The sequence below is a fragment of the Camelus ferus genome, chromosome X (assembly GCF_009834535.1).
Source record: "Camelus ferus isolate YT-003-E chromosome X, BCGSAC_Cfer_1.0, whole genome shotgun sequence".
Taxonomy (NCBI): Eukaryota; Metazoa; Chordata; class Mammalia; order Artiodactyla; family Camelidae; genus Camelus; species Camelus ferus.
This window is the reverse complement of record NC_045732.1, coordinates 19,057,469-19,082,397: the sequence shown is the minus strand read 5'-3', so window position 1 is coordinate 19,082,397 and position 24,929 is coordinate 19,057,469. Positions and strand designations below refer to the sequence as shown.

The window sequence follows — 24,929 nt, the reverse complement described above, 5'->3', positions numbered from 1 at the left end:
ATGTATGAATTAAAGATAAATCCCAAAGGCTCTTATGCCGAAAGAACTATACTTTTATATGTCAATGCTCCTTACTTCAATGCTATCACTCAAAACACTCTAAAAATACGTCCTGTGCTCAGGGGCAGATTATTGTCTTACATACTTTATGATGTCTAATCTTTGCTTTGCAGGGAATGCTGGTTTCTGATTTCGGAAAACAACAGAAGGACTTCATTGTGCTGTATGGTAACACAGGCATGAAAACTGGACAGCACCAATGTGGTTCAAAATTAAAGGGCGACTATAAATTAATAAGACTGCTTTGGAATGACTCAAATTAGAAAGGCATTTTTAAGGGAAATTCCAAAAATGTTTTAAGCAGTGGCAATACTATGTGGATCAATAGCCTTTCAATATGACTACCCCAAAGAGTATACACTTTGGAATGTGTACTTCTGGTATGCAGACTCTTTAAAAACAATCATGGTAGTTTATAATGATACCTTGTATGTAAGTACATATAAAATTGATCGAGCATGTGTGAGAGAAATGTAGCTAGTCAGAAATTTGGATGCTTTATTTTTCTATTCAGTGTGATTTTTATTGTTTTTTTTTATGGAGGGAAAAGTCTCAAAGGGAAAAATACATTAGAGATTGAGACTACCTAACTGCCTCCCCAAAATATCCTACAGTACAAATGGAGGCAACTGTTCTGCACACACACCACTTCCTCGTAGGCTTTTCAGTTCAAAGAAAAGGTGCTAAGTGGCCAAGACACGGCTGCCAGTTAGCATTACCTGCTCTAGCTCGTAGGCCTTGGCTTTGTCCTCATCACGGTCGGCATTCTTGCGGTAGGCCATGCCCAGGCCCCACACGGCCAGGATGCTGTAGATGTTATCCCGCACCCAGGCGTCCTTCTGCTCATGACTGGCTGACAGCAGCCCTGTGACGGGATTCTATTAGAGAAGAGACAACATGATGCAGCACCATTCACCCAGCTTCTGTGCAACCAACGCTCACCCTTGGGGGCACAATGAGGGTGGGGACGAGGAGTGAAGAGAACAGAGTTCCAGTCCTCACCCTGCCACCAGCAGCATGATCTTGGGGAGAAGTGACATCACTTCTCTGGGCGTTGGTTTCTCATCTCTATATGGAGGATATTAGACTGAAAAATCTCTAAGGAATCTTCTAATTATGAGTCCTTGTTCTTTTGCTTTTCAGACCAGACCATGCTGTTGTAAGTGACAAATAGAAGAAACAGCAAACAGAAAAAGCCTGCAAGGTTTTTATACATCTGGGCACTATGGGATTAGGTCTTCTTCTCCCTTTGTGTTTCCACACCAATTGGTAAAGCACTGAACCTGGAAGCAAGAGGCTCCACTCCACCACTCTAGCTCTGCGTGCCGGGGAAGCCACCTACCCTAAAAAGGAGGTGCTGATCAAGAGGACACTAGGGGGCCTATTTAGCGATGATATCACCAGTATTTAAAAGGGCAGTTGAGTCACTAAAGAGCTAGACCTTCACAAAAAATGTACACAAATGTTCATAACAGCATTATTCATAATAGCCCCACAGAGAAGACAACTCAAGTGTCCATCAACTGATGAATGGATAAACAAAATGTGATCCATACAAACAAGGAAATGTTATTCAGCAAGAAAAAGGAATGAAGTACTAACACATGCTATAGTATGGATGAACCTTGAAAACATTATGTTAAGTAAAAGAAGCCAATCACAAAAGTCCACATATCATATGATTCCAATTGTACAGAACATCCAGAATAGGAAACTTATAGAGAAGAAGTATATGAGTAGCTGTCCAGAGCTGCGGGTGGGAGTAGGGTGAGAGGAAATGGGGAATGAGTGACTACTAACAGGTTTTTTTCCCTTTCTGAGGATGATGAAAATGTTCTAAAATTGATTGTGGTGGTGATGCACAACTTTGTGAATGTGCTAAAAACCGTTAAATTGTATATACTAGATGAACTATATGGCAAATAAATTATATCTCAATAAAGCTTTTTTTTAAGAATCTAGTCCTAACAAACTCTGTGTCTAGAAATAAAATGGATAAGATAGGAAAAGAGTCACATAAAGATAAAGCCTCTATTGACCTTTCCTGAAATTATGCAAATAAATATGTATCTAATAAAATACATCATAGCAATCAGAACCTCGCCACCTTAAAATATTACTCAAAAGGGTACCACATTATTTACAAGAGGGCTCATTAAAAAAAAACTCTGTTGGGTACTTTCAAAGTGATAATACCAAGGTTATAAGGTAAAAAAAATATTGGCATAGTCTCAGATGGTCCCACCTAAGGGAATTAAATATTTAACTTTTTCCTTTAATTAATCTATGCCCTCTTGAAAAACAACTAAAACTCAACTGACAGTGCCTTCAGGGGCAGCAGCATTCAGTGTATTGATACTGCTCTACAGTAAACAACTACAAATCAATGATATTAAAGTCAACCAGAAGTGAAGTCTAGGAATAGCTTAGAGAAGGTACAAGTCCTATTCCAATAGCAGACTATCGGAGTTCTTTTTTAAAAAATCACTATACCCAACAAGGTATATCATAAGCATCTTTGTTCTGGGTAAACCTGGGGGCAGGAAACCATCAGGAGATCCAGAGAAAGAACTCAGCCCCTTCCTGGCATACCCATCAACCATGAGTCCCTTGAGACAACAAGCCTTCCAATGACACAGCAGAGACTGCTTACACATAGTGCCAAGTGTGGTTTGGATTATGAAATGTCACTGTCCTGTTAACTGAAAGTCACTTCTTTGATTCTTTAGTTTGAGTTTAACTGCTGAAGTGGATCAGTTCATCCCTACCCAGAGCCAGAATGTCTGAACCCTTGTTCCACTACAGAGAAGCAATCTGGGTGTTTCAGGGGATCCCCACATTCAAAAGTGCATACACAAGCCATGTTAAATTGGGGTGCTACTGCACTCGGCAAAAGGAATACTTCATACTATGGACTGAAAGTCTGTGTCTCCTCAAAATTCACATGTTGAAATCTAATTCCCAATGTGACAGTATTTGGAAGTGGGGCCTTTGGGAGATAACTGGGTCATGTGGGCAGAGCTCTCATGAATGGGATTAATGCCCTTATAGGAAGAGGATGGGGGAGCTATGAGGAGAGCTGCAAAGAGTCAAGGGTAGTGTCCCAATGCAGTGTCAGACGAGATAGCACAGACCTGCGCTGGGACTCAGCAGTCCCCTGCAGGGAACTGACAATGCCATGTTTAAACTCTAGAAGAGGCCCAAGATAGATGAGCCTAACATAAACTGTGTTTCATCAAGGGCAAGGGGCCAACAGCTGCGCAGTTTGTCTTTTAACTCCAGTCACTTGTTGGCCCCTCTCCAACATTTCTTCGTTTCTAATTTAGGGCAAGTGGCTTTCTTGGCTCCTGTTTATGAAAGAAATGGGTAGGGCCCTTAAGCCTAGAATGGATTGGGCTCAGGGCTTGGCCCCTGTGCTGTGGTAATGAACAACATTAAACTCTAGGTGCCTTATATTTCTTGTCTATGCCTTACGTCCATCACTGGTCAGCTGTGGTTCTGCTCTGTGTTATCCTCCCTCTAGGAACCAGGCTACTGGAGCAGCCTGTATCCACAACACTGCCCATCTCATGGCAGAGGAGAAGAAAGAACACAGTGAACCATCAGCTGCCTCTTACAGCTGCTGGTCAGAACTCACACATATCAATTCCTCCCTCATTTCATTGATGAAAGCAAGTGACATGGCCATTGCTAAGTTCAAAAGGGTAGGGATGTGGAAGCCTCCCCAGGGATGAGAAGCAAATAACTGTGAACAACTATTATGTGAACAACTATGTAAACAATTATCATGTGAATAATTGTGGAGAACTATGCTGTCATGGTGACCTCACCTGTTAGCTGTGATGGGCTGGGATCCCTCTACAGCCCACCAATCAGTGAATGTAAAGTGATCAGAGATAAAGACGGTGATAAACCACTGGAATTTTGCTTTTTGGCTTAGGAAAAAAAAGTGCTAAAGTAATAAACTGGAAGTCCTACTCTTTAAGGTAGGGGGAAGAGAGGAAAGGACTTGAGAAGTACCTCAAATATTAATAAATATCAGACAAAGGAGACTTCATAGCAAAGAAAATGACCACAGATACAGAGGGATATTATATAATAGTGAAAAGGGTCAGTTCACCATGAAGACATAATAATCCTAAAATATGTATGTACCTCACAAGAGGCAAAGGGATAACACAACATTGTAAAATGACTATTAATAAAAAAATGTAGAAAAAAAAATAAACAAAAGCTAAAAAAAAAAAAGAGGTAAAGGGATAGACACATAGTGGCTAGAACAGAATAGAGACAGAAATAGATCCATGCAAATATGACAAACTGACTTTTGACAAAGGCCTAAAGACAAAGGGAGAGAGGACAGCCTTTTTAATAGATGGTATTGGAACAATTGGACATCCATATGTAAGAAAATGAATCTCAATCTAAATCCCACACCTTATATAAAAGTTAACTCAAAATGGATCACAGATTTAAATGTAAAATGTAAACCTATAAAACTTTTATAAGAAAACAGAGAATAAAAATCTTCATGACTTAGAGTTAGACAGAATTAGCCATGATACCAAAAGCACCATCCATAGAAGAAAAACTGATAAACTAGACTTCATTAAAATTAAAAACTTTTGCTCTGTGAAAGACACTGTTGAGATAAAAAGACAAGCTACAGACTGGGAGAAACTATTTGCAAGTCACATATTCAAGAAAGGAATTGTATCCAGAATATAGAAAGAACACTCAAAACTCAACAGAAAGAAAACAAATAACCTAATTTAAAAAAAATTGGTTTTAAAAAAAAAGCTTAAACAGACACTTCACCAAAGAGAATATATGGATGGTAAATAAGCACATAAAAACAAGTTCACCATCATTAGTTATTAAGGAAATGCAAATTAAAACCACTGTGAGATACTACTACGTACCTATTAAAATGGCTAAAAAGTACTGCCAGTACTAAGTGTTGACAGGGACACGGAGCCACTTGAAATCTCATACATTGCTGGTGGGATTGCAAAATAGTGCTACCACTCTAGACAACAAGTTTGGCAATTTCTAATGAAGTTGAATGTATGCTTACCCTACAACCCAGTAAACTTGTTCCTACATATTTACCCTAGAGAAATGCAGACCTCTACATGCATGTTTAAAGCAGTTCGATTTGTAACTGCCAGAAACTGAAAGTAACTCAAATTTCCTTCAATGGGTGAATGGATAAACACAATGTGATATGTCCATATAGTGAATACTACTCAGCAATGAAAAAAGAACAAACTACTGATATGCACAACTTAGACAAATCTCACAGGCATTATACTAAGTGAAAGAAGCTACTCTTAAAGGTTACATATCATTTGATTCCACTTACATGACATCCTTGAAAAGACAAAACTGTAATGATAGAGAACTGATCAATGGTTTTCAGAGATTAGGGGTAGGCAAAGTGTATGACTATAAAGGGGTAGCAGGAGGGAAATTTTTTAGTTGAAGGAACTGCTTTGTATCTTGATTATGGTGGTGGTTACATGACTCTATACATGTTTTAAAATTCATATAACTGGACAGTCTTTCTTTAGGAAATTCCGAAGAAGCAAGTCAGGTATGCACAGCATGAATCTTGGGAATGATTCAAACAGGAGGCAAATCCTCATTTTTGCTTTATAAGTAAAAAAGTGGGTAAAACGGGGAACTCCTTCAAGCATAGGAAATGGCTTATTGCTAGACTCAGAGATGAGATGAGTGAAACAGAGAATAGTAACCTCACAGGACAGAGGTGAAGTTTAAGGAGGCAGAAGTTAGGGCAGTGAATTTCAGTGGGGGTAATGGTATAGTGGTGGAGGGTAACCAAAGAAGATAGTGTACATGGCTCCCTAGGGTGGTGGGTGTGTAGTTTTAAAAACATATATTCAACATTAAAATTATCTACCTGAAAAATAAAAATAATAAAAGCTAAAGTCTTCGTTACACAAGCTCAAGAAACAACACTTATACAATCTTCTAGTCTGGTGGCAATACAAAGACGATTCTCAGAGCAGGCAGGGGATGGGGTGGATTAACAAGAGAAAAGAGCAGAGATGTTGAAAAGGTGACATCCACTGCTCCTTAGAGGGCGTGTGCCTGTGAGAAGAGAGGCAGGTAAGAGCTGCAAAGTGGATGCTCACGCCGAACAGCATGCTTACAGACTTGGACAACAGGTTGAAATAAAACTAGACAGAATTCAACAAGAATTTATTTATTGGGCTTATGTGTTTAATAAATGTCTACTGAACTAATTTCATTAGCAATCACTCCCACACATCTGAGCTGACTCAGCTCCCTTCACACATCCACTCTCACCCCCAGGGCCCCAACAAAATCTTTAAACAGAACCTCTTCTCTCTTTTCCAGGTCACCCCCCCTCCCCTATCCCAGCAGCTACCCTATGACCCATCCACATCTTGCCCTAACACTTAGTTATAAAAAATTTCAGCTATACAACACTGACTGCAAGTTTTAACAGTGACCTACCAACAGCACCGAAAAGCCAAGGGTATGTTAATGAAAGAAGAGTTTTCAGAACAAGGGAAATAAGAGTCTCACTAAGCTACCAGCCTCGCAGAGCACACCTGGCATATTGTCACTGCCAAACACCATGTTTGAAAAGGGCCATTCATCAACTGGAGCATACCCAGAGGGTCATCAGGGCTACGAAGAGGCCGAAAATCATGTCTCATGAGGGAAGAAAACAATGTTTAGAGAAGGCTTAAGGGAGCAAGTTAGCCCCTTCAAAGAGCTGAAAGGTTGTCCTCTGAAAGAGGGATTCAATTTTTTCAGCTACTAAACTCAAGTCAGATTTCTACTCAGTATAAGAGCTTGCTAACATTTAGAATTTTCCAAGTAGAATGGATAGGGTTGTAGGCAATGCAGGCTCGGTCCCTAGTATTATTTGGGCAGAAGGACCCTGAAGGTCATTCCACAAGGGAGGTATAGTATATAATGTAGTGTTTAAGGCCACAGATTCTACATTGTGTAAGATACACCTGGGTCCAAATCTCTGCTCTGCCACTCACTATCTATGTGATCTTGGGCAAATTACTTAACTTCTCTGGGCCTCAATTTCCTTTTGTATAAAAAGGAAAGTTCACAGCAGACTGGAGAGCATGGGTTGGGTCCCCTGGGCCCTTCCTTCATCCCTAATGGAAACCCTGTTGCCTCTGCCTGTCCAGCACCTGTTCCTCCCTTTTCTGGTTATGGCCTATAATTTCCCCTGATCTGACCCAGGGTGGTTCCTGGAGTGGGAGGCTGACCCCATCACTGCCTGCCCCCTGGCCATGGCCCCAGCTGCAGGGAAGGACATGTGACCCAGCCTATTCAATCTAGGCACAGTTCAAGGATGAGCACATGACCCAAGCTGGACCAAGTGAGAGTCATTCTCAGTCACAACTTCCTCTGAGGCCACTACGGAAAACATCTTCTTTCTGCAGAGGGCACCACTCTAAAAGAATATAACCTGAAGCTGCCAAGGGGCCACCTCTGCCATCATGTGGGATGAGCCTGCCAGAGAATAAAGCCCACTCTGAGTCAAACAGGGCCAAGCACTGCAAAGAAATACACTTAATCATTTGCACTCCCGAATCCAGCCATGCCTGAATCTAGCCCAATCCATTGAGCTTTTCAGTTATTTAGGGAATAAATTCTCTTTCATACTTAAAGGCCATTTGGGGTGGGTTTGTGTCACTTACATCTGAAAGAATCCTGACAAATACAACCACGAATGCTTATTAAATGGCCACAGTGAACTAGATACCATAAAAACATTTGATGCTATTAAAGAAATCTAAGATCAAGGCAATATTAAGGCAAAGTACACAAGCTTTAATAGTAGCACCAAACTACTTAATTGAACATTTTGCAGTTCAGTTTTTAGCTCAAGAGCACAGAGATGAATGCTGTCATCTACCCACCAAAATTGGCACAGAGAGGATAGATTCCTTGTTCCCCTACCTCCATCCCAAAAGAAAATTGGAATAGCTCCTTACTGATCTCCCTGCCTCTAGTACTGGTTCCTTCTGTTAGCAGATAGAGAGATTCCCAAATTAGAAAGCCCACCAAAAGTGTAGGTCCTTGCCTGCAGGTTGAGAAGGAATTCTCAGCAGGGGCAGAAAGACAAAGTGAAAGACTGCTTTATTGCTCAAAAGAGAGAAGGGAAAGGGAAAGTGCTCGCGCGGGGAGTCACCAGCCAGGTAGCCAGCTGGGACAGCTCCCACCCTGAATGTGTCGCAGTGTCTTTTATTGAAAGGCTCTGTCATCATTATCTTTATTCCGGCTGTGCCAATCACCTTCTATGACCGGCTCTTTCCTCCCATGGAGCTCAGTCCTAAAACAGAAACTTCAACGGGAAAGAGAACAATAAAGAGATACTAGGGTATTTCCTTGCGACTGATGCAGCAGTTGTGGAATATAAAAAGTCTGGCTGTAGGGCTATGTCCTTAGAACCAAGGTGCCAGCTGCGGGATAAGAGAAAACAAGCAGTTTTTCAATAGCCTGGCATTTCCTTCACCTTGTTGGTAACCAGCCAGGGTCAGCAAGCCTATCTAATCACCTCTCTCAATTCCAATCCAACCTCCACAAAGGGAGGTCACAGAAAGACCTACACTCTCAAGACTTCGCTGTGCTGCTCTGAATTCTCCAACCCTATAAGACAGAATCAAAGTCCCTGGGATAGCCATACAAGGCTTATCATGTGCTGCCTCCTCCTCTCACATCCAGCACAATCACACATCGCTCCCTCCTTAGCCCCCTAGAAAGCCTGAATTAATGTTTCCTGCACACACTCTGCTCTTGGCACTTCTGGGCCTGTGCACATACTCTTTTCTCTGCCTGGGATGCCCTCCAGCAAACGCCTCTCCCTCACAGGCTCCCTCCTCCATGAAGCCTTCCCAGAGTTCCCTTTCCTATGCTCCATGGGACAGAGGTCAGAGGTCTCTGGCTAACCCCTACCCTGGATCCTCTTTCCTTTGGATTAAGAATCATTAAGTACACATCACTGCCTTGCTCATTTCCAAGGGAGGAAAGGACTATTCAGTTATTCAAATGAAACACCCAGAAGAGACTAGGATAAATGTTGAAAATACATGATTACTCACCTCCCCTTCCCCCCCCCAGTGCTGGTAAAGCAAAAAATAGAGTGTGAGATTTCTATTACAAAAACTCCAGAAACTGGTTAAATTTATTTGTTGTATGGGAGTTTTATTTTAGCAACTGCTGCTTCAAATGTTAAAGGGGGTGGGGAAGGGCAATGTCTTGGACTTGAGATGTTTTTTAAAGTGGGAATTACACTAGCATTTGTTTTAAAATGACTGCATCTGTAACTGAGACTACTGGTTATGTGAGTAACCTTTCTTTTTGCATTAGTTTAAAAGATAAGCTTTGCATAATTTGATATGTAAACCTCAGGCTTTCAGAGAATAATGTTGAAAACTTAAGTGCTAACATGCAGTGGCCTCATACTTTACCTAAGGAAATTATGGGTGTGCAATTCTTACTTTCAAATGATGAATATCTTTTTCTAAATTGCTGCTCATTAGACTTCCCTCTCTGGGTTTTCAGATAATGCACAAGCTGCAAGCTGTCCTGAGCCCACCCAGTTGCATCATCTCATATGACTGAATGATGGCTTACAGGCAAACAAAATGGGTTGGAAGCCAAGCATTGCAGGCATCCACTTCATCCTAGCTTGGTTCTAGCTTCCTTCCAGATCCCAATGCTAATCTTAAAACTTACAAAATTCACAGAAACCTTAGCTACATTCTGAGCCCCTTAGCTACAATCAAATGTGCAAATGACTTTACCACCCTCTTAGGAGATTTTAATTCTTTGCCTCTTGTGCCAATTCCTGCGGTAAGGTGGGGGATTACTGAGGGGTTAGTCTTTAGCCTGGTGTTGTCGAAACTTACAGAACACATTCAAACTCAATAGGGTTGTCAGAATTCTCCTGGTCACACTTAAAGTTTGAGCTATCAAGGGATTACTGGGTGACACACTAGCAACCTTTCACCTGAACAGGAAAATTGCAAATATCACTATTCGATATTTTCAATGATAAGACTGACTCTTATTCCACTAGGTTCAGGTTCAGAGCACAGCGGCATGACACCTGTCACTCTGCCTCTGGGCTCTCCAGGGAGTCTGTTAGGAGTTCCACAGATGGGCTTGGGGAGGCAGGGAGCTGGAGGTCCATGAGACTCCTGGAACTTTTGTGTGAGCATTTTTCTCAGGAAAGAATAGGATATTCAGCTGTCATCAAATTTTCAAATAGGTCTGTAACCTGTTTGCTCGAGAACTCCATTTCTCTAAATGTACTTTATGAACATTAATTATGTTCTCCCTGCCTATTGTGAGGCAGATGTGATATTTATTTCATTCTATTACTGAATGCAATTTTATTTGGTATTCACAGCAATCTGGTATGTCTAAAGTATTTATCTCCCCTCTTTTGGCCTCTTTCCAATAAGACCGAGTGCTTATCATGGGGCTGTCAGCTCACTAGAAGGATGACCTAGAAAAAGATTCCCTCAACTCCCCTGGCTGGAATTCTTTATGTAAAATGAGACTAGGTGATCTGACTAGATGATTTTTGGATCCCTGCAAAACCTGAAACAATTCTAAATCTCTCCCTTGTATGGGTTTACAGTCCTTTATTTGTAAATGGAAGAGTCAAGGACTTTTTTTCATTGAATTACTCAAATGTTTTTATCTGCACTAAAATATGTAAAGGCTATCCTGAAAAGAGCACAGCAAAAGCCCTCCTCCAGGCTGTACTCAAAACGATCTGAAGTGGAAGGTGACGGAAGGCAGGGCCCTGGATTACACTAGGAAGGAGAAAATGCTATCTAGCAAGTGTTTTCTTTCTCGGGTCAACACACAGACCAGACAACCAACTGTCAGGTAGTCTCTGTCTGATTACGGGGTAAAAATATCATTTCTGCCCTTTTTGGACTCAGGGCTGCCCAGAATGCTTGTGCATGCCCTGGACCACAACTGTTCTCATTCCCAGCCTGGCTGTTAAATAAATTCTTTACAGAGTAAACTGGACTAGGGACAAAGGACAGACAGGTCACAGGAACTCTGGACTCTCTCCCTCTCTTTTTTTAAAAAAAAATTTAGACCCCGAGGCTGGCAGCCAGAGCAGAGCCATTGCAAGGTCCCTGGAGGCGGGGGCATCTGGCTTCAGGTAGCACCGAAAGTGTGTATGTGCATGTCCCCACCACGGGCCGCCCAGACCCTGGCCCATCTCTTCTTATGGAAATACAATTAGGTCCTAAGAACCCACCAAACGATGGGTGTGTGGTGGAAGCCTGATGAATAATAATAACAACAGCAGTGGTCATTTATTAACTGCACATACTACAGTACACAGACTATGTGGTAAGCATTTTATTTCATTCATTTATTCATTCAATCAACAACTGTTTTTAAAATCTCTACAACTGCCAAGTACTAAGTGCCAAGGATAAAATGGTAATCAAAAAGAAATCCTTGGTCCTACACAGCAGACTTTATAGTCTAGTGGGAATTCATCCATTTCAAATCACACAAATAGATGTAAAATTCCAACTTAGTTAAGTGCAGCAAAGGGGATGTGTATCCTGCTATGAGGGCATCAAGGAGGGAGGCGAGGGAGGTCTTCTTCCTTGGTGGAGCCTAAGGGAGAGCAGTGTAGTCTGGTGCTTGATGTAAGGTTGCTTACTGCTGGGGAGGAGGGGCCAAGAGTGGAAGCAGAGAATGAATCAGGAGGCAAGAGGGACAGTCCAGGCATGAGATGATGGTGGCCTGGACTAGGGTGGTAGCAGTGAACATGGTGAGAAGTGGGTGGAGCTGAGATAGATTTTGGTAATCTAATTCATTAGTACATTCTCTCACTTTTTGGTGGGGCATGAGGGAACAGAAGGAATCCAAGCTGACTCCTAGGCTACTCCTAGACTATGTTTATTAATATGGCCTTAATTTTTATAATATAATAAAAATCTCAAACATATAGGAAAGCAGAGAGAACAACATAACCAATACTCTCACTCAGATTAAACGAATGAAAGCATCCCACCATAACGGTACCAGATTCCTTCCTTTTTAAAAAAGATATAAAATGTTACAGATAAAGTTAAAGCCTTTTTCCCTTTAATTTATTAATGTGGTAAATTACATTAATAGATTTTCTTAAAGTAAATTTTCTTGCATTACTGGGATAAACTTTACTTGATTATGATGTATTTTTTATACATTGCTAGATTCATGTCATTAGTATTTTATTTTGTATTTTTGCATCAATATTCATAAGTGAATTTTCCCCATAACTATTTCTCATTATGTCTTATTTGACTATGGTATCTTAGGATATAAAAGGAGTTGAGAGTTATCCCTCTTTATCTTTTATCTGAAGCAGTTTATTTAAGATAGGGGTCATCTGTTAATTCCTTGCCCCTCTCTCACTCCATTGTACTCACCAGGCGAAACCCCAGCTCTGGTTGACTTTGACTCTGCCTACTGCTCGGGGTGCCACCTGTACAGCCGGAGAAAAACATGCAGCCATACTGACTGAACTTGCTTGAAATTAATGACCCTTGGCGCTGTCCAACAATCATACTAGAAATCCCTGGGCCATCCATTCCTTTCTTCTAGACAATAATTTCAAACCTTCTCTCCTCTCTTCAAATCTCTGATAACTCATCCCCAGCTTCACTCTTGGCTAATGACAGTGCCTTGTGTTTCACTGAGAAAGTAGAAACAATCAAGAGAGAACATTGTGCCCTTGGACTCTGCCTTCACTCTTGTTTTGATGGATAAACAATCTTTGCTCCAGTAGTTCCCACTCTCACTCTAGCATTATCAGTTTTTCCCTGTCTACTAGATCATTTCCACCAGGTATATAATTTCTCACATAAACCCCTTTCAGCCTCACATCTCCACCCAATCACTGTTCTCCTTTACAGCAGACTCTTCAAAAGAATTGTTTAAACTCAAAATCTTTAGTTTGTGTTCCTCCATTATCTCTTGAGCTCACTTCAACCAATTTTTGCCTCTAACATTCACATAAGCTGCTTGACAAGATCACCAATGACTTCCACCAACCTAATGGTCAACTCTCAGTCTTGTTGCTACTTGACTTTGACCCATTATCAGCCTTTCATTCATCTGATACTCCTTGAATTACTTTCCTTACACTCAATCCACCAATAAAACTTGTCTCCATCTTCAAAATTTCCCCCAAATTCCACCATTCCTGTCTGTCTCTATTGGAACCAACCTTGTCTGAGCCATCATGCTCCAATTGTAGAAGCTTCCTAACTGGTCATTCTGCTTTGCATTTTGACCCCTTATAGTCAATATTCTATGCAGCCGGTGGAGTGATTCTTTCCAAACCTCATTCAGATGATGTCATTCCTCTGCTCAAAGCCCTCTCAGGGTTTCCCTTTCTACTCAGAATAAAAGCCAAATTCCTTAGCCTTCAAAGATGAATGAATAAATAAACCTCTAAATGTTTCTTGGTCCTAAACTCATCTTGAACTAGGATTTTTTTTTTGACTAATTCAATCTCTTTAATGGTTACAGTTTAATTAGGATGTAATTTTTTCTTGAGTTGACATTGGTAACACTTATCTAGAAAACTGTCATTTATGTTTTCAAATTTACTGCCAAATAGCCAAGACGTGGAAGCAATCTAAATGCCTACAGACAGATGATTGAATAAAAAAGATACATACACACACACACACACATACATACACACTGGAATACTACTCAGCCATGAAAAATAAAATAACATTTGCAGCAACATGGATGAATCTGGAGACTGTCATACTAAGTGAAGTAAGCAAGAAAGAGAAAGAAGAATATCATATATCACTTATACATGGAATCTAAAAAAAATCAGACAAATGAACTTATTTACAAAACAGAAACAGATTCACAGACAGAAAACAAAATTGTGGTTACCAGGAGGGAAGGGGAGGTGATGGAGGGATAAATTGGGAATTTGGGATTTGCAGATACTAACTACCATATGTAAAATGGATAAACAGCAAGGTTCTACTGTATGGCACAGGGAACTATATTCAATACCTTGTAATAGCCTATAATGAAAAAGAATATTAAAAGGAATATATATATGTATAAGTGAATTACTATGCTGTACACCAGAAGTTAACACAACATTGTAAACCACTGTATTTATACTTCAATAAAAAAAATTTACTGCCAAAATTATTCATAGTATTTTCCCATTTTCTCCTAATACTGTTTATTTGTCCCTTTTCCCATCCCTCCATCAACCCTGACAAAAGTTTGCCTTTTTATTAGCCTTTTCAAAACAATTAGCTTTTGGTTTTGTCAATCTTTATTATCTATTTTATATTACATTAATTGTTGGTCCTGTCTTTATTATTTCCTTTCATCTATTTTCTTGGGTACACTGTTGTCTTTTTCTCAATTTGAGGTCATTAATTTTTAAATCTTCCTTCTTTTCTAATTATACATTTCATGATACAAATTTCTCTTCAAATCCCACTTTAGCTATATCCCATAAAATGGTATTTGGAATGCTTTTGTTTTCATTCAGTTCTAAATATTTCATAATTTCCATTATAATTTCTTCTTAGATATATGACATTATATATATATATATATATATATATATATATATATATATATATATATATATATACATGACACATATATCTGTGATCTATTTAGATATGTTTAGAAGTGGGCTTAGTAAGATTTCAAACATTTTTGGGGGGGGAGGCTTTAGCAGTTATTTGTTATTGCTCTCTAATTTTCTTGCATTTTGCCCAAAAAATGTGGTGTGCATAAAGTTGATTCTTTAGTATTTTTTGAGATTTCCTTTATACCTTAATTTGTCATCAATTTCTGAAAAATATACTTTGCAAGGTTAAAACGAATAAGTATTGTCTGTTGGTGGGGCACAAGATTCTAATGTATATACTTGATCAAGTTTGTTTCTTATGGAAGTGCTCACATTTTCTATGTCCTATTTATTTATTTGATACATCAGTATCTCAGAGAAGGGAATTTTAAACTCCCACTCTGATTATGGATTTGTTAACAATTAAGTCAAGTTTTGCTTTATGTATTTTAAAGCTGTTAGTATTAGTGTTAGTATTCTATGGGTTTAGAATTGCTTTAGTTTTTGGTGAATTATTCTTTCATCATCTGGTGATAACATTTTTTATTCTTTTTTTTACATTTTTTATTCTTAATAATAGAATTTTTAAAATTTCAGAATCTTCTGTTTGATGTAAGTATAATTACACCAACTTCTTTTTGGTTAGCATTTTCCTAGTATATCTTATCCCACTAAATTACATTCAAACTTTCAGTATCTTCTGTTTTAGGTTTGTCTCTTATACACATACATCTTTAAAATTAAAAAAAAAAAAAAACAGGTTTAACTCCAGTCTCCTCCCATTCTTCTGCCATGTTATTATTTTCCAGTATTTAATTATATCTTCTTTTAACCTTCCCCCAAACTAGTCTTTATTATTACTACTATTTGTTCCATATTGCATGTTTTAGTTATCCCATTCTCCTCACTTTAAATTTACTTACTGTCCTGGTCTCTTAATTATCTGCTTTTTATACCAAATAACTTGCAGTTATAGTGAACACTGCCTTGCTCATTATTTTTCTTTCTGATCCATATTCTCTTATCACCACTTTGAACGTAACACTTTTTTGAAGGAACCTTATAACAGCTGATATTGAAGAAATGTACAAACTTATTATTTCTTATCTAGGCCAAAATAAATCTAGGAATTTCTTTTTTTATTTTTTAAGTCAACACATATTTGAAGATACTCCCTAGAGTATATATTTATACTCTCCATATATTCAAAACCAATCCTGCAAAAAGGATCCTTTTGTAAATATAGCCCTTCCCTTCTTTGCCTTAAAGATTCAAATAATATTTAGCAGTAAGTACATTTGGCAAATAACTAATGGAAAAAATTCTCTTTCACAGACACAGGAAAAGGAATTAGTTGACATGCTAGCTGATATGAACATACCATTACCTCTAACAAATGATTATGAGTTTGATATACTTAATGCTAAATGATTGCCAATAAGTGAAATCAATGTAAGTTGATCTCAGTTTAAAGAGCTCAACATCACTAATCATCAGAGAAATGCCAATCAAAATCACAATGAGATATCACTTCATACCTGTCAGAATGGCTATCATCAAAAAGAACACAAATAACAAATATTGGCAAGGATGTGGAAAAAAGGGAATCCTGATATACTGCTGATGGGAATGTAAATTGGTGCAGCCACTATGAAAAACAGTATGGACCTCAAAAAACTAAAAACAGAATTACTGTATAATCCAGCACTTCCACTCCTGGGTATATATCTGAAGAAAACAAAAACAGTAATTAGAAAAGATATGTACATCCCAATGTTCATAGCAGCATTATTTACAATATCCAAAATATGGAAGCAACCTAAGTGTCCATCAACAGATGAATGGATAAAGAAGATGTGATACACACACACAAACACACACACACACACACAATGGACCACTACTCAGCCATAAAAAAGAATGAAATTCTGCTATTTGCAACAACATGGGTGGACTTACAGAATATTGTTTAGTGAAATAAGCCAGACAGAGAAAGACAAATATTGTATGTTATCACTTATATGTGGAATCTAAAAAAAAAGCAAATAAATGAATATAACAAAACAGAAACAGACACACAAAAAGAGAACAAGTTAATAATTACTAGTGGGGAGAGGGGAGGGGGAGAGGCAAGACAGGAGGAGGGGATTAAGAGGTAAAAGTACTATGTATAAAATAAATAAGCTACAATGATATATTGTATAGCACAGGGAAATATAGCCCTTATTTTGTAATAACTTTAAGTGGAATATAATCTATAAAAATACTGAATCACCAAGTTATCACAACTGAAACTAACATAATATTGTAAATCAACTATACTTCAATTAAAAAAAGCAAATCAGAAACAGAGGTCAACGTTTGTAACAGCTGACATTGAAAAATGCCTCATAAGCATCTGCGCATATCTACAGGAGCTGGGAGATAGAACAAACTTTAGAAACCACTCAATATTTTTATTGTGGTAAAATACGCACAGCACAAAATTGCTCATTCATTTTTACAGAGGGGAGAGGTGACCTGCCTAGGATCACTCAGAAGACAACGAGGTGCTAAATGGATTAGGGCACTACACCTGTGAAGACTAGTTGTTGGAGCGGGGTGGGGGCCGGGTGGGGGAAGGTGGGAAGGAATGCGACTCTGCACGTGCAGACTCATGGATTTCCCAGCAGAACCGTACTTGGAGTGTTCTGGTTAACCAGAAGAGCTTGACTATTAAGTCAGGAAGGGAAAAACAGGGCAAACATGAGGGCTTATCACCAACTACTCCCAAAATAAATATAACTAAAGGCGCAGACAAATTTTTTTTAATCATTAAAATGTTGGAGAGGAAAGTCCAATGCTGCAGATTTGCTTTAATGGGAAGACAGTTCTTTTGCTCCTGGGGGAAGGTAAGCTTGGATCAATAGCTGGGTCACTAAGATGGCTCAGAGCCTGCAGAAACTATTTTATCAACAAGGACATAAGGGTACTTTTCATGTGCTGAGAGCACTGCTTGATGCAAAAGGAACAAAACTGATGAGGTCTCTGTGCTTAAGAATCTCACCGCATCAATGGGAAGACATAATTATGTTCAAAGACCAGAGAGCAATTAGTAGCTGTAACAGGGCATTCAGGAAAGGGAGCATCATGGGCCAGGGTGGTGAGGCGAGGACTTGTGGCCTGGGTATGTGTGGCCTCTATCAAAGTCATAACACCACAACAGCACTCACTATTTACTAATTGCCTACTGAGGGCCAGGTAACACACTGGGCACTCATCTTTTCTTCACAATACCTCGAGGGAGGCAGGTGTTATTATCCCCATTTTATAGATAAGAGCATGGACTCAGAGAGGTTGGGTAAAACTCACCCAAACTGTTCAAGGCAGAGCTTCAAACCTGGGTGTGACACAAGAACCAAGCTTGATCAGTTCTCCTTAAAGCTCCTTCCACCACAGTAGTGAAGGGAAAGGATTTTCAACTTGAATTTTAAAACACTTTGTGAAAGTAATTATATTCCAAAGAGGAAGGGAAAAAAATCACCAGATCACCCCCATTTGCCTGCCTACTCCTCCTTCAGTTCTCAACTTGAACGTCATCTCTTCCAGGACTCCTCCCTGCTCCCCAAACTGGGCTAAGCACCCACAAATAAGGACCACAGTCCTCACGTGCAATTTCAAAAGCCAGTATACTCTGAAAATTTAAAGTGTTTTCATAAGTTTGCAGCAAGCTTGTTTGGTGGCAAAAGGTGACCTGAACTGATGTGAAACTATATTCAGTCTTTAATTTTCCTACTCAGTGTGAATATTCATATTCTGATGTGGAAAGTAATCATGTGTTTGATTAAGGGGTGCTGCCAGACTCCACTGCAGTTACTAGAGAATATATATGTATACTACCTCCCTAAAATCCAAACATTTCTGACTTGCAAACCACATCTGGCCCCAAGAACTTCAGACAAGGGACTCTGGACCTATTTCCTACGTATACATCTCACTGCACTGCAAGCGTTTATTCTTCTTTGTAAGCCCAGCAACAGAGTGCCTTGCACATAATAGATACACAATAAATATTTCCTGAATGAAGAAACAAGGCTAAGAAACTGACTAAAGGGAAAACGGTCACTGGCTTGCGAGTGACCATGGCTCCCATCTTGAAGGCCAGGCATCTAACCGTAGAATGCCCCTTCCTTCCTTCTCTGACATGGAGGTCCTATAAATAGTTGCTGTTGATTAAGGGCAAGCAACATAGCTGTTGTCTTCACTAGGAATAAAAATAGTCCAGTGGTCTTACACGATGGGCCCACATAAAACCTTAGCCGGTAATAAAAAACAGGAGCCAGACAACATGGGCAGCTTCACAGATTCCCTTCAACTTGGGAGCAAAACCTACGTTTGGGTCTGACCCTACTACCCGCAGTAACTTTTTTGGCCCTCAGTTTTCTCATCTGTAAAATAGCAACCAGAGTAAGCCCTAAAGCCCTAGAAGGTAGTCTCTAACAAGAGTGGGACAGCAGCAGTCGCCCCACACCCGGAGTGAGATGCAGACCTCGGGAGCTTCTTCACTCCTGTCTACTGTCCTCCCAGTCCAGAGTTCACCATCCTCATTCAGTGTGCTCTGTTCAACCTACACACACCTCCTCGATCCAAAAGAAGCAGAGTCAGTGCAAAAAGATGCATTTTGTACCCAGCGCACCCACGGGGCTCTTTATATCTTTGATCCCAAACAGTGGTCAAAGAATTCTGTAAAGCGTAGCCGCACAGCCCTTCGGTCCTCTGACTCGTAAAGTGGACGGGGTGGTAATGGAGGTGGGGAGTTAACAACGGCCAGCAAGGACTAGATTTAAAGAGGAAACCTCTGAACTGCAGTCTCAGAATACAAGAGGGGGCTGGGTAGTAGAATAAATGCCTTGAGAGGGCACTTAGGGGTCCCTCCTTACCTGGTAACACAGGATGGTTTGCTGCACCAGCCGTGCGTATCCGTCCAAGCGGACCCCGGAGTTGCTCCTGCTCCTCATCTCCGCTATGCTCCCGGGCCGTGGCGTTCGACCTGCTGCGTGGAGGTGCGGCCACCTAGCGGGTCTGGTTCCCAAGCACTCAGAGCCTCGGGCAGTTCTCAGGAGGGAGCCCGGTGGTAAGAGGTAGGGACTTCTTTAAATGACAGAATCTAAGTATGAATGGAAAACGAGCCAACTAGTTTCTTACGGCTGAAAGGCGCGGGGGCGGATACAGGGGCTGGCGCTATGGCGGCCCCGCCTTGACCAGGCCCGCCGCGCTACCGACGCTCGTGCGTCCCGGGCGGCCCCGCGGGAGAAGCGCGTAACTTGGTTCCGGGTGTGGAGCGACTATGCCCTCGTCGAGCCTTTTTTGTCTTCGGGCAGTCAGCCAACCCTATCCAACCCGCCTGCCGCAGCCCACTCGCAGCCCCGCCCCCGGCCACGCCTCCGCCGCAGTACGGAACCCTCCGAGTCGCGGGCCCCGGGGGAAGGAAAACGAGGTTGCCCGCAAGAGCAGCGGAGAACCTAGCTCCGGGCGGGAATCAGTTTGTCTCTCTGAGCCTCCTACCTCTGCGCCGCCCCCCAACCTTAGCCGGGGCTATTGAAACAGGCCCTTCCGTCGCGGGCACCTGGACGCCCTGGACCCGCCCCCCTGGACCCGCCCGCGGCGCAGAGCGGAACCCGCGGAGCCGGGGCCGTGGAGCAAGGTTCGGGGGACGGTTGCACTAGGGGCCCAAAACGCCCCTAAACACGCTCGGTCGCTAGAGGTCCCGCCCCGCCCTGAGATGAGCTCACAACCCCATCCCCGGCCCGGCCCTCTAGCTCCGCCGCCGCCCCCGCCCCCGCCCCCGCGGAGCAGAACGCTCCCAGTTGGGCTACTAACCTCACCAGAGGTGGGAGAAATAAGCTCGCCCATCGCGATCGCCTGGGCGCCCCTCCGCGGGCCAGAATCTTAGCTCTGCCCCTGGTCGCGTCTCTGCCCTCGTGCGGAAGCAGAGTAGTGTGGCCCAGCGGGAAAGGCAAAGTGGCCGACTGGACAGGGTAGTGCCCCCCAGCTATCCCCTGCGCCTGCGGCCTCGCCCCTAGCCACCTAGGAGAAGCTCAGTGGGCCTGACCTGCAGTCCATCTCCAGGCCTACAACTTGAAACTTGGCATTAGTTTCTCGTGGCTGATAATTACCTACAACTTTTACAATTTTCTGCCCAGTATTAATTTTCCACCAAAATCTGGTCCCATGTGAATTCCAGTGGACTGCTCGCCTAATATAATGGTTTCCACAAGCCCTTTGCTAGTCTCCATGCATTTACTGTATGCTTGACCCAGTAAGCTTTTTCCTCCACCTCCTTGCCTATCTGAAGCCTGTCTTTAAGGGCCAGCCCAAATTTTCCCTATTAGCCCTCCCCATACTCTGAATTCCCATGACAATTTCTTTAGTAAGAATTTAGATCTTGGAGTCAGTTCCAACCGAGTTCAAATTCCAGTTCTGTCATTTACAAGTGGTGTGAGCTTTGGCATGCTGTTCTAGCTGTTTGAAATTCAATGTTCTCATTTGTAAAATGGGGGTAGTAATAGCACCTACCTCCTAGGGTGGTTATGCTCAAGAGGATAAATATAAATCACTTACCACCAAGCTTGGCTCATGAAAAAGTACTTCATAAATCATAGCTGTTTTCATCATCATTTGACAATAATGTATTGCCTCATATTGTTACTGTTTTCATGTGTGTCATGTTTTTCTAACTAGATTATAAATTACTCATTGAAACAGTCTTTGGTATCTCCTCCTGTGCCTGGTACAGTGTTGAACATATAGTTGTAGCTCAGTACTGAATGAATGAATGAAAGAAAATGAGTCCTGCTCAGCTGGGTCCCCTATGTATGGTCCTTAACCAAGTTCATTTTAGAAATTCCATAACGTAAATCTGTGTCACTCAACCAAATCCATCATCTCACATGCTTTTTGTTTTCTTGCTATTGGCTCTTAAATAATACAACAATCCATGTGATGTGCCCTGACCATGCAGAATTTGCTGTGGTCTGGCTGCCTGCCAAAGGAGGTTACTGTTCAGTTTGTCTTCATCAGGCCGGTCCAATTGCTTCCATGCTCCACCGCCAGGGAAAGAGATCACAAACGTTTTCTTTTTGTGAAAGTTCTCAAACTTAAAGGACTTAACTGCGAATTTATTTTGGCGATTTTAACATTTTTGTTGATTCTAACATATAAATACAAGGCAATTAAATAAATTGGAGAAGAAATATTGCAAAGACAAATCAGCACTCACAGAAGTGTATTACATTATTATTATGGTTAGTCTGGGATACAACATTCACTTGAAATATATGCAAGGGAACCTTAGTGAAAGACCTAACTAAAGGGTTTTGAAATGTTCCTAATAAGGACACACTTGAGGCACTGCTCAAGCAGCTGTAGGTGGGAAGCAAGATAGACCCACTATGACTAGGAGCAATCAGGGTTTGACATGTATGGAAACAATAGCATTGCAGGATAGTTCACTGTTCCCAATAGCTGCTCCCCCTTGTCACTATACATTCTTCAAGACAATTATTTTGAAAAATAATTATAGCTCTGGCTGGCCAGAGTGTACCAGTCATAATAATCAACAAAGTACCATGCAGTTGCCTTTTAAAGAACAGCAATATGATTTTTTTTTGCCTTATGTACATCTCTTTTAAAAAGTAATATGACTCTAACTCCCCTTTTCTGAAAGGCTCTGGGGATTTGGGAAGTGGCAGTGTATGTATCTCCTCTACATTCACAATTTTCCTGCCATATGGTCAAGATTACAGTTCCATCCCTCTCTGTGACCAAGGCATTAAGCTAAACATCTTGGTGCAGATTCCATAAACTGATGATTAGGGATGATGATAGGAGACAGGTAACTGTATTAGATGCTGTGTACAGTTGTACAGGTTGTACCCTGAACAAGGGTACACCCAAACGGGTGAATGGGGCTAAAATATGGCCCCCACTCTGCCTGCCAAATCATGAGCCCATTGGGCTGTGTCTGCCCACCTTTTTCTAACTCACTCCAAGGCACTGTATGAGCTAATTGTGGCACTGTCTGCTTACATTTTTCCAGTCTGGCTGGCGTCATTTCTAGATTTCCAAGAAGTTCCTGTATTTCATATCCCATACAGTCTCCAAAAGGAACTTTAGAATTCACTGAACCAGCAAAGATTTTCTGAATTATCACATTAGACACAACAACACAACCACGATTCTACAAAGAAAGAAATTTACACAGTAGAAAATAAATACCAAAAATGTGGAAGTAAGATTTTTGACATGTGGGGTCACTAGAATTTAGCTTATTTACAACAAAGGCATGCACAGCGAAACTCACCAGCAGGCTGAAGTCAACAGTGGCTTTATATGATGTTATCAAAGATAACTCAGCCTCTGTAAATGGGGCTGGAAATGAACTACTTTGATTTTTTTAAAATGAGTCTTATTCTTAGTGTGTTGTTTAAAATCAATCTTCTTTTAAAATGAAGGATAAGAAACCAAATCACAAAAGTCTAAGAACCATGGTATAATGTTTTGGTTTCCTCTTCCAATAGTAACCATTGCCCTCAATTAGCTTATGTTCCGCCAGAGGTTGCTGAGTATAAAATTAGTTGATTTTCATACAACTCACATTATGTAAAAGGTAAAACTGGACATTTTCACACTGTCAAGCAACATGCTTTGATTTTCAGAAAAGGAATCACATTTGCTCAATAAAATGTAAGCTTCCCCGCTTTGAAGTCCTTCTTAGAGCAATACGGCTTTTACCATTGCAGGAATCTTCTTTCTCGTTAAACATGTGCTGTTTTCCAGTGAAATCATGAAGGCACACATCTCCGTTCTGAACATTGAAGGAAACACCATTCTTCTCTGTAGAAGCATTCCCTGTATGAGGAAAAACAAAACCAGTGGAAGTATCCACAGAAAGCATTTAAAAAATAAACAAACTTAAACATCACTTTCTTCTTAAGTACACACATGCACATGTCTTTTTTTCTTAAAAAACTGATATATTGTCATATTTACTTTTCATTCCTTTCCTAAGGTCACTTAAAATAAGCAAAAAAAAAAAAATTGGAGAATGATTCAGAAACCAGGTCTCTATGGCAACTTAAAAAAAATTAAATGGTCAAAATATGAAGCCAAGCAGTATATTAGATTTTAAAAGGCCTGTTTCCTAACTCTGGTTGAACATATATTGACTTCAAATAGTAGCATATGTGTAAAATAATCTAAGGTAATATTCTGATCTCCCCCAAAAGTTAACAGAGATCTCTTATACCATTCTTGATTCCCTAAGATTCCTACAAAATAAAAGTTTGTACAGAGAAACCCAGAGTGACAACAGTCCTGGAAAGAAAAAAATTGTCTCTCGTAGACTAAACCAGCCCTCTGATTAAATCAGGATACAACTGATTCCCAAGAGGAAACTATCAACTCCAACCTCAGAGTCCAGGCTAGGGAGCAGCTGGGCCTCCTCCAGCCCAAGCAGGCCCTGAATTGTGTGTGTGTGTGTGTGTGTGTGTGTGTGTGTGTGTGTTTGGGGGGGGTGGACACAGCCGTTGGGACCCTCTAGCTACTTGGCACTATCTTTCTGACCATTACACCATTTGAAGACAACGTAGAAAGCTGAATAACAAGCCCATTGCTAGTTCATGCCACAATTATACTAATAATAAGTGCTGAGAACTTTATTATCTCATTTATTATCCGACAGGATGAGCCCTATTATTACCCCTATTTCACAGACGATGAAACTAAGGTTTCAGAAAGTGCTTTGCTCAAGGTTACATGGCTCAGAAGTGGCAGAGTCAACATGTGATGTTTCTTCCAAACTGAGCCTGTGGTCCTGTGTACTGAGTGAGATGGCTGCTGGTAGCCAAGCCCCTAGCACATAACTGAAATATGTAGTGTCACACAAACAGGTGATGGATATGGTTAACACAGCTCCATTTCTGGGCATAGCTCAAGTAGGGCATGCAACTGTCTGAGGCTGCTGTCCTGACTTCGGCATTTTCGTTTGAGGACATTTTGGTGCAGGAACCATTTGACCTGGTATAATAAACACACCATTGAACTTCCAGCTTCTTTTTCTCTCTTCCATCCCAGATCCTGATGTGTGGACTGAGGAGTCAGTGATGTCCATCCAATGTGCAGGTTACCTGATATTAAACATGTGGCCATTTTG

At 40.9% G+C, this 24,929-nt stretch overlaps 2 protein-coding genes across 11 annotated transcripts in view; both read right to left on the bottom strand.

Annotated features, from left to right (window-relative positions):
• PHKA2 (phosphorylase kinase regulatory subunit alpha 2) overlaps positions 1-20,036 on the bottom strand; it is a 76,998-nt gene extending 56,962 nt beyond the window's left edge. For 3 of the 5 annotated variants that reach the window (XR_004318222.1, XM_006190088.3, XM_032475720.1), the window contains exons 1-2: positions 19,657-20,025; positions 780-938 (exon numbers count right to left, since the gene is read on the bottom strand). Coding sequence is in view for 4 of the 5 variants with exons in the window: in XM_006190088.3 (XP_006190150.2) it covers positions 780-938; positions 19,657-19,734 (237 nt within the window). In the remaining variant the exon portion in view is untranslated. Of the gene's footprint in view, positions 1-779; positions 939-19,656 lie in introns of all 5 variants that reach the window. The other 2 variants (XM_032475721.1, XM_032475719.1) reach the window with 2 other exon arrangements.
• A 1,837-nt stretch (positions 20,037-21,873) lies between these two features.
• Positions 21,874-24,929, bottom strand: part of ADGRG2 (adhesion G protein-coupled receptor G2) — a 120,910-nt gene continuing 117,854 nt past the window's right edge. For all 6 annotated transcript variants that reach the window (XM_032475046.1, XM_032475050.1, XM_032475047.1 and 3 more), the window contains one exon: positions 21,874-23,626. In XM_032475046.1, the coding sequence (XP_032330937.1) occupies positions 23,442-23,626 (185 nt within the window). In that variant the 3' untranslated portion in view covers positions 21,874-23,441. The remainder of the gene's footprint in view (positions 23,627-24,929) is intronic.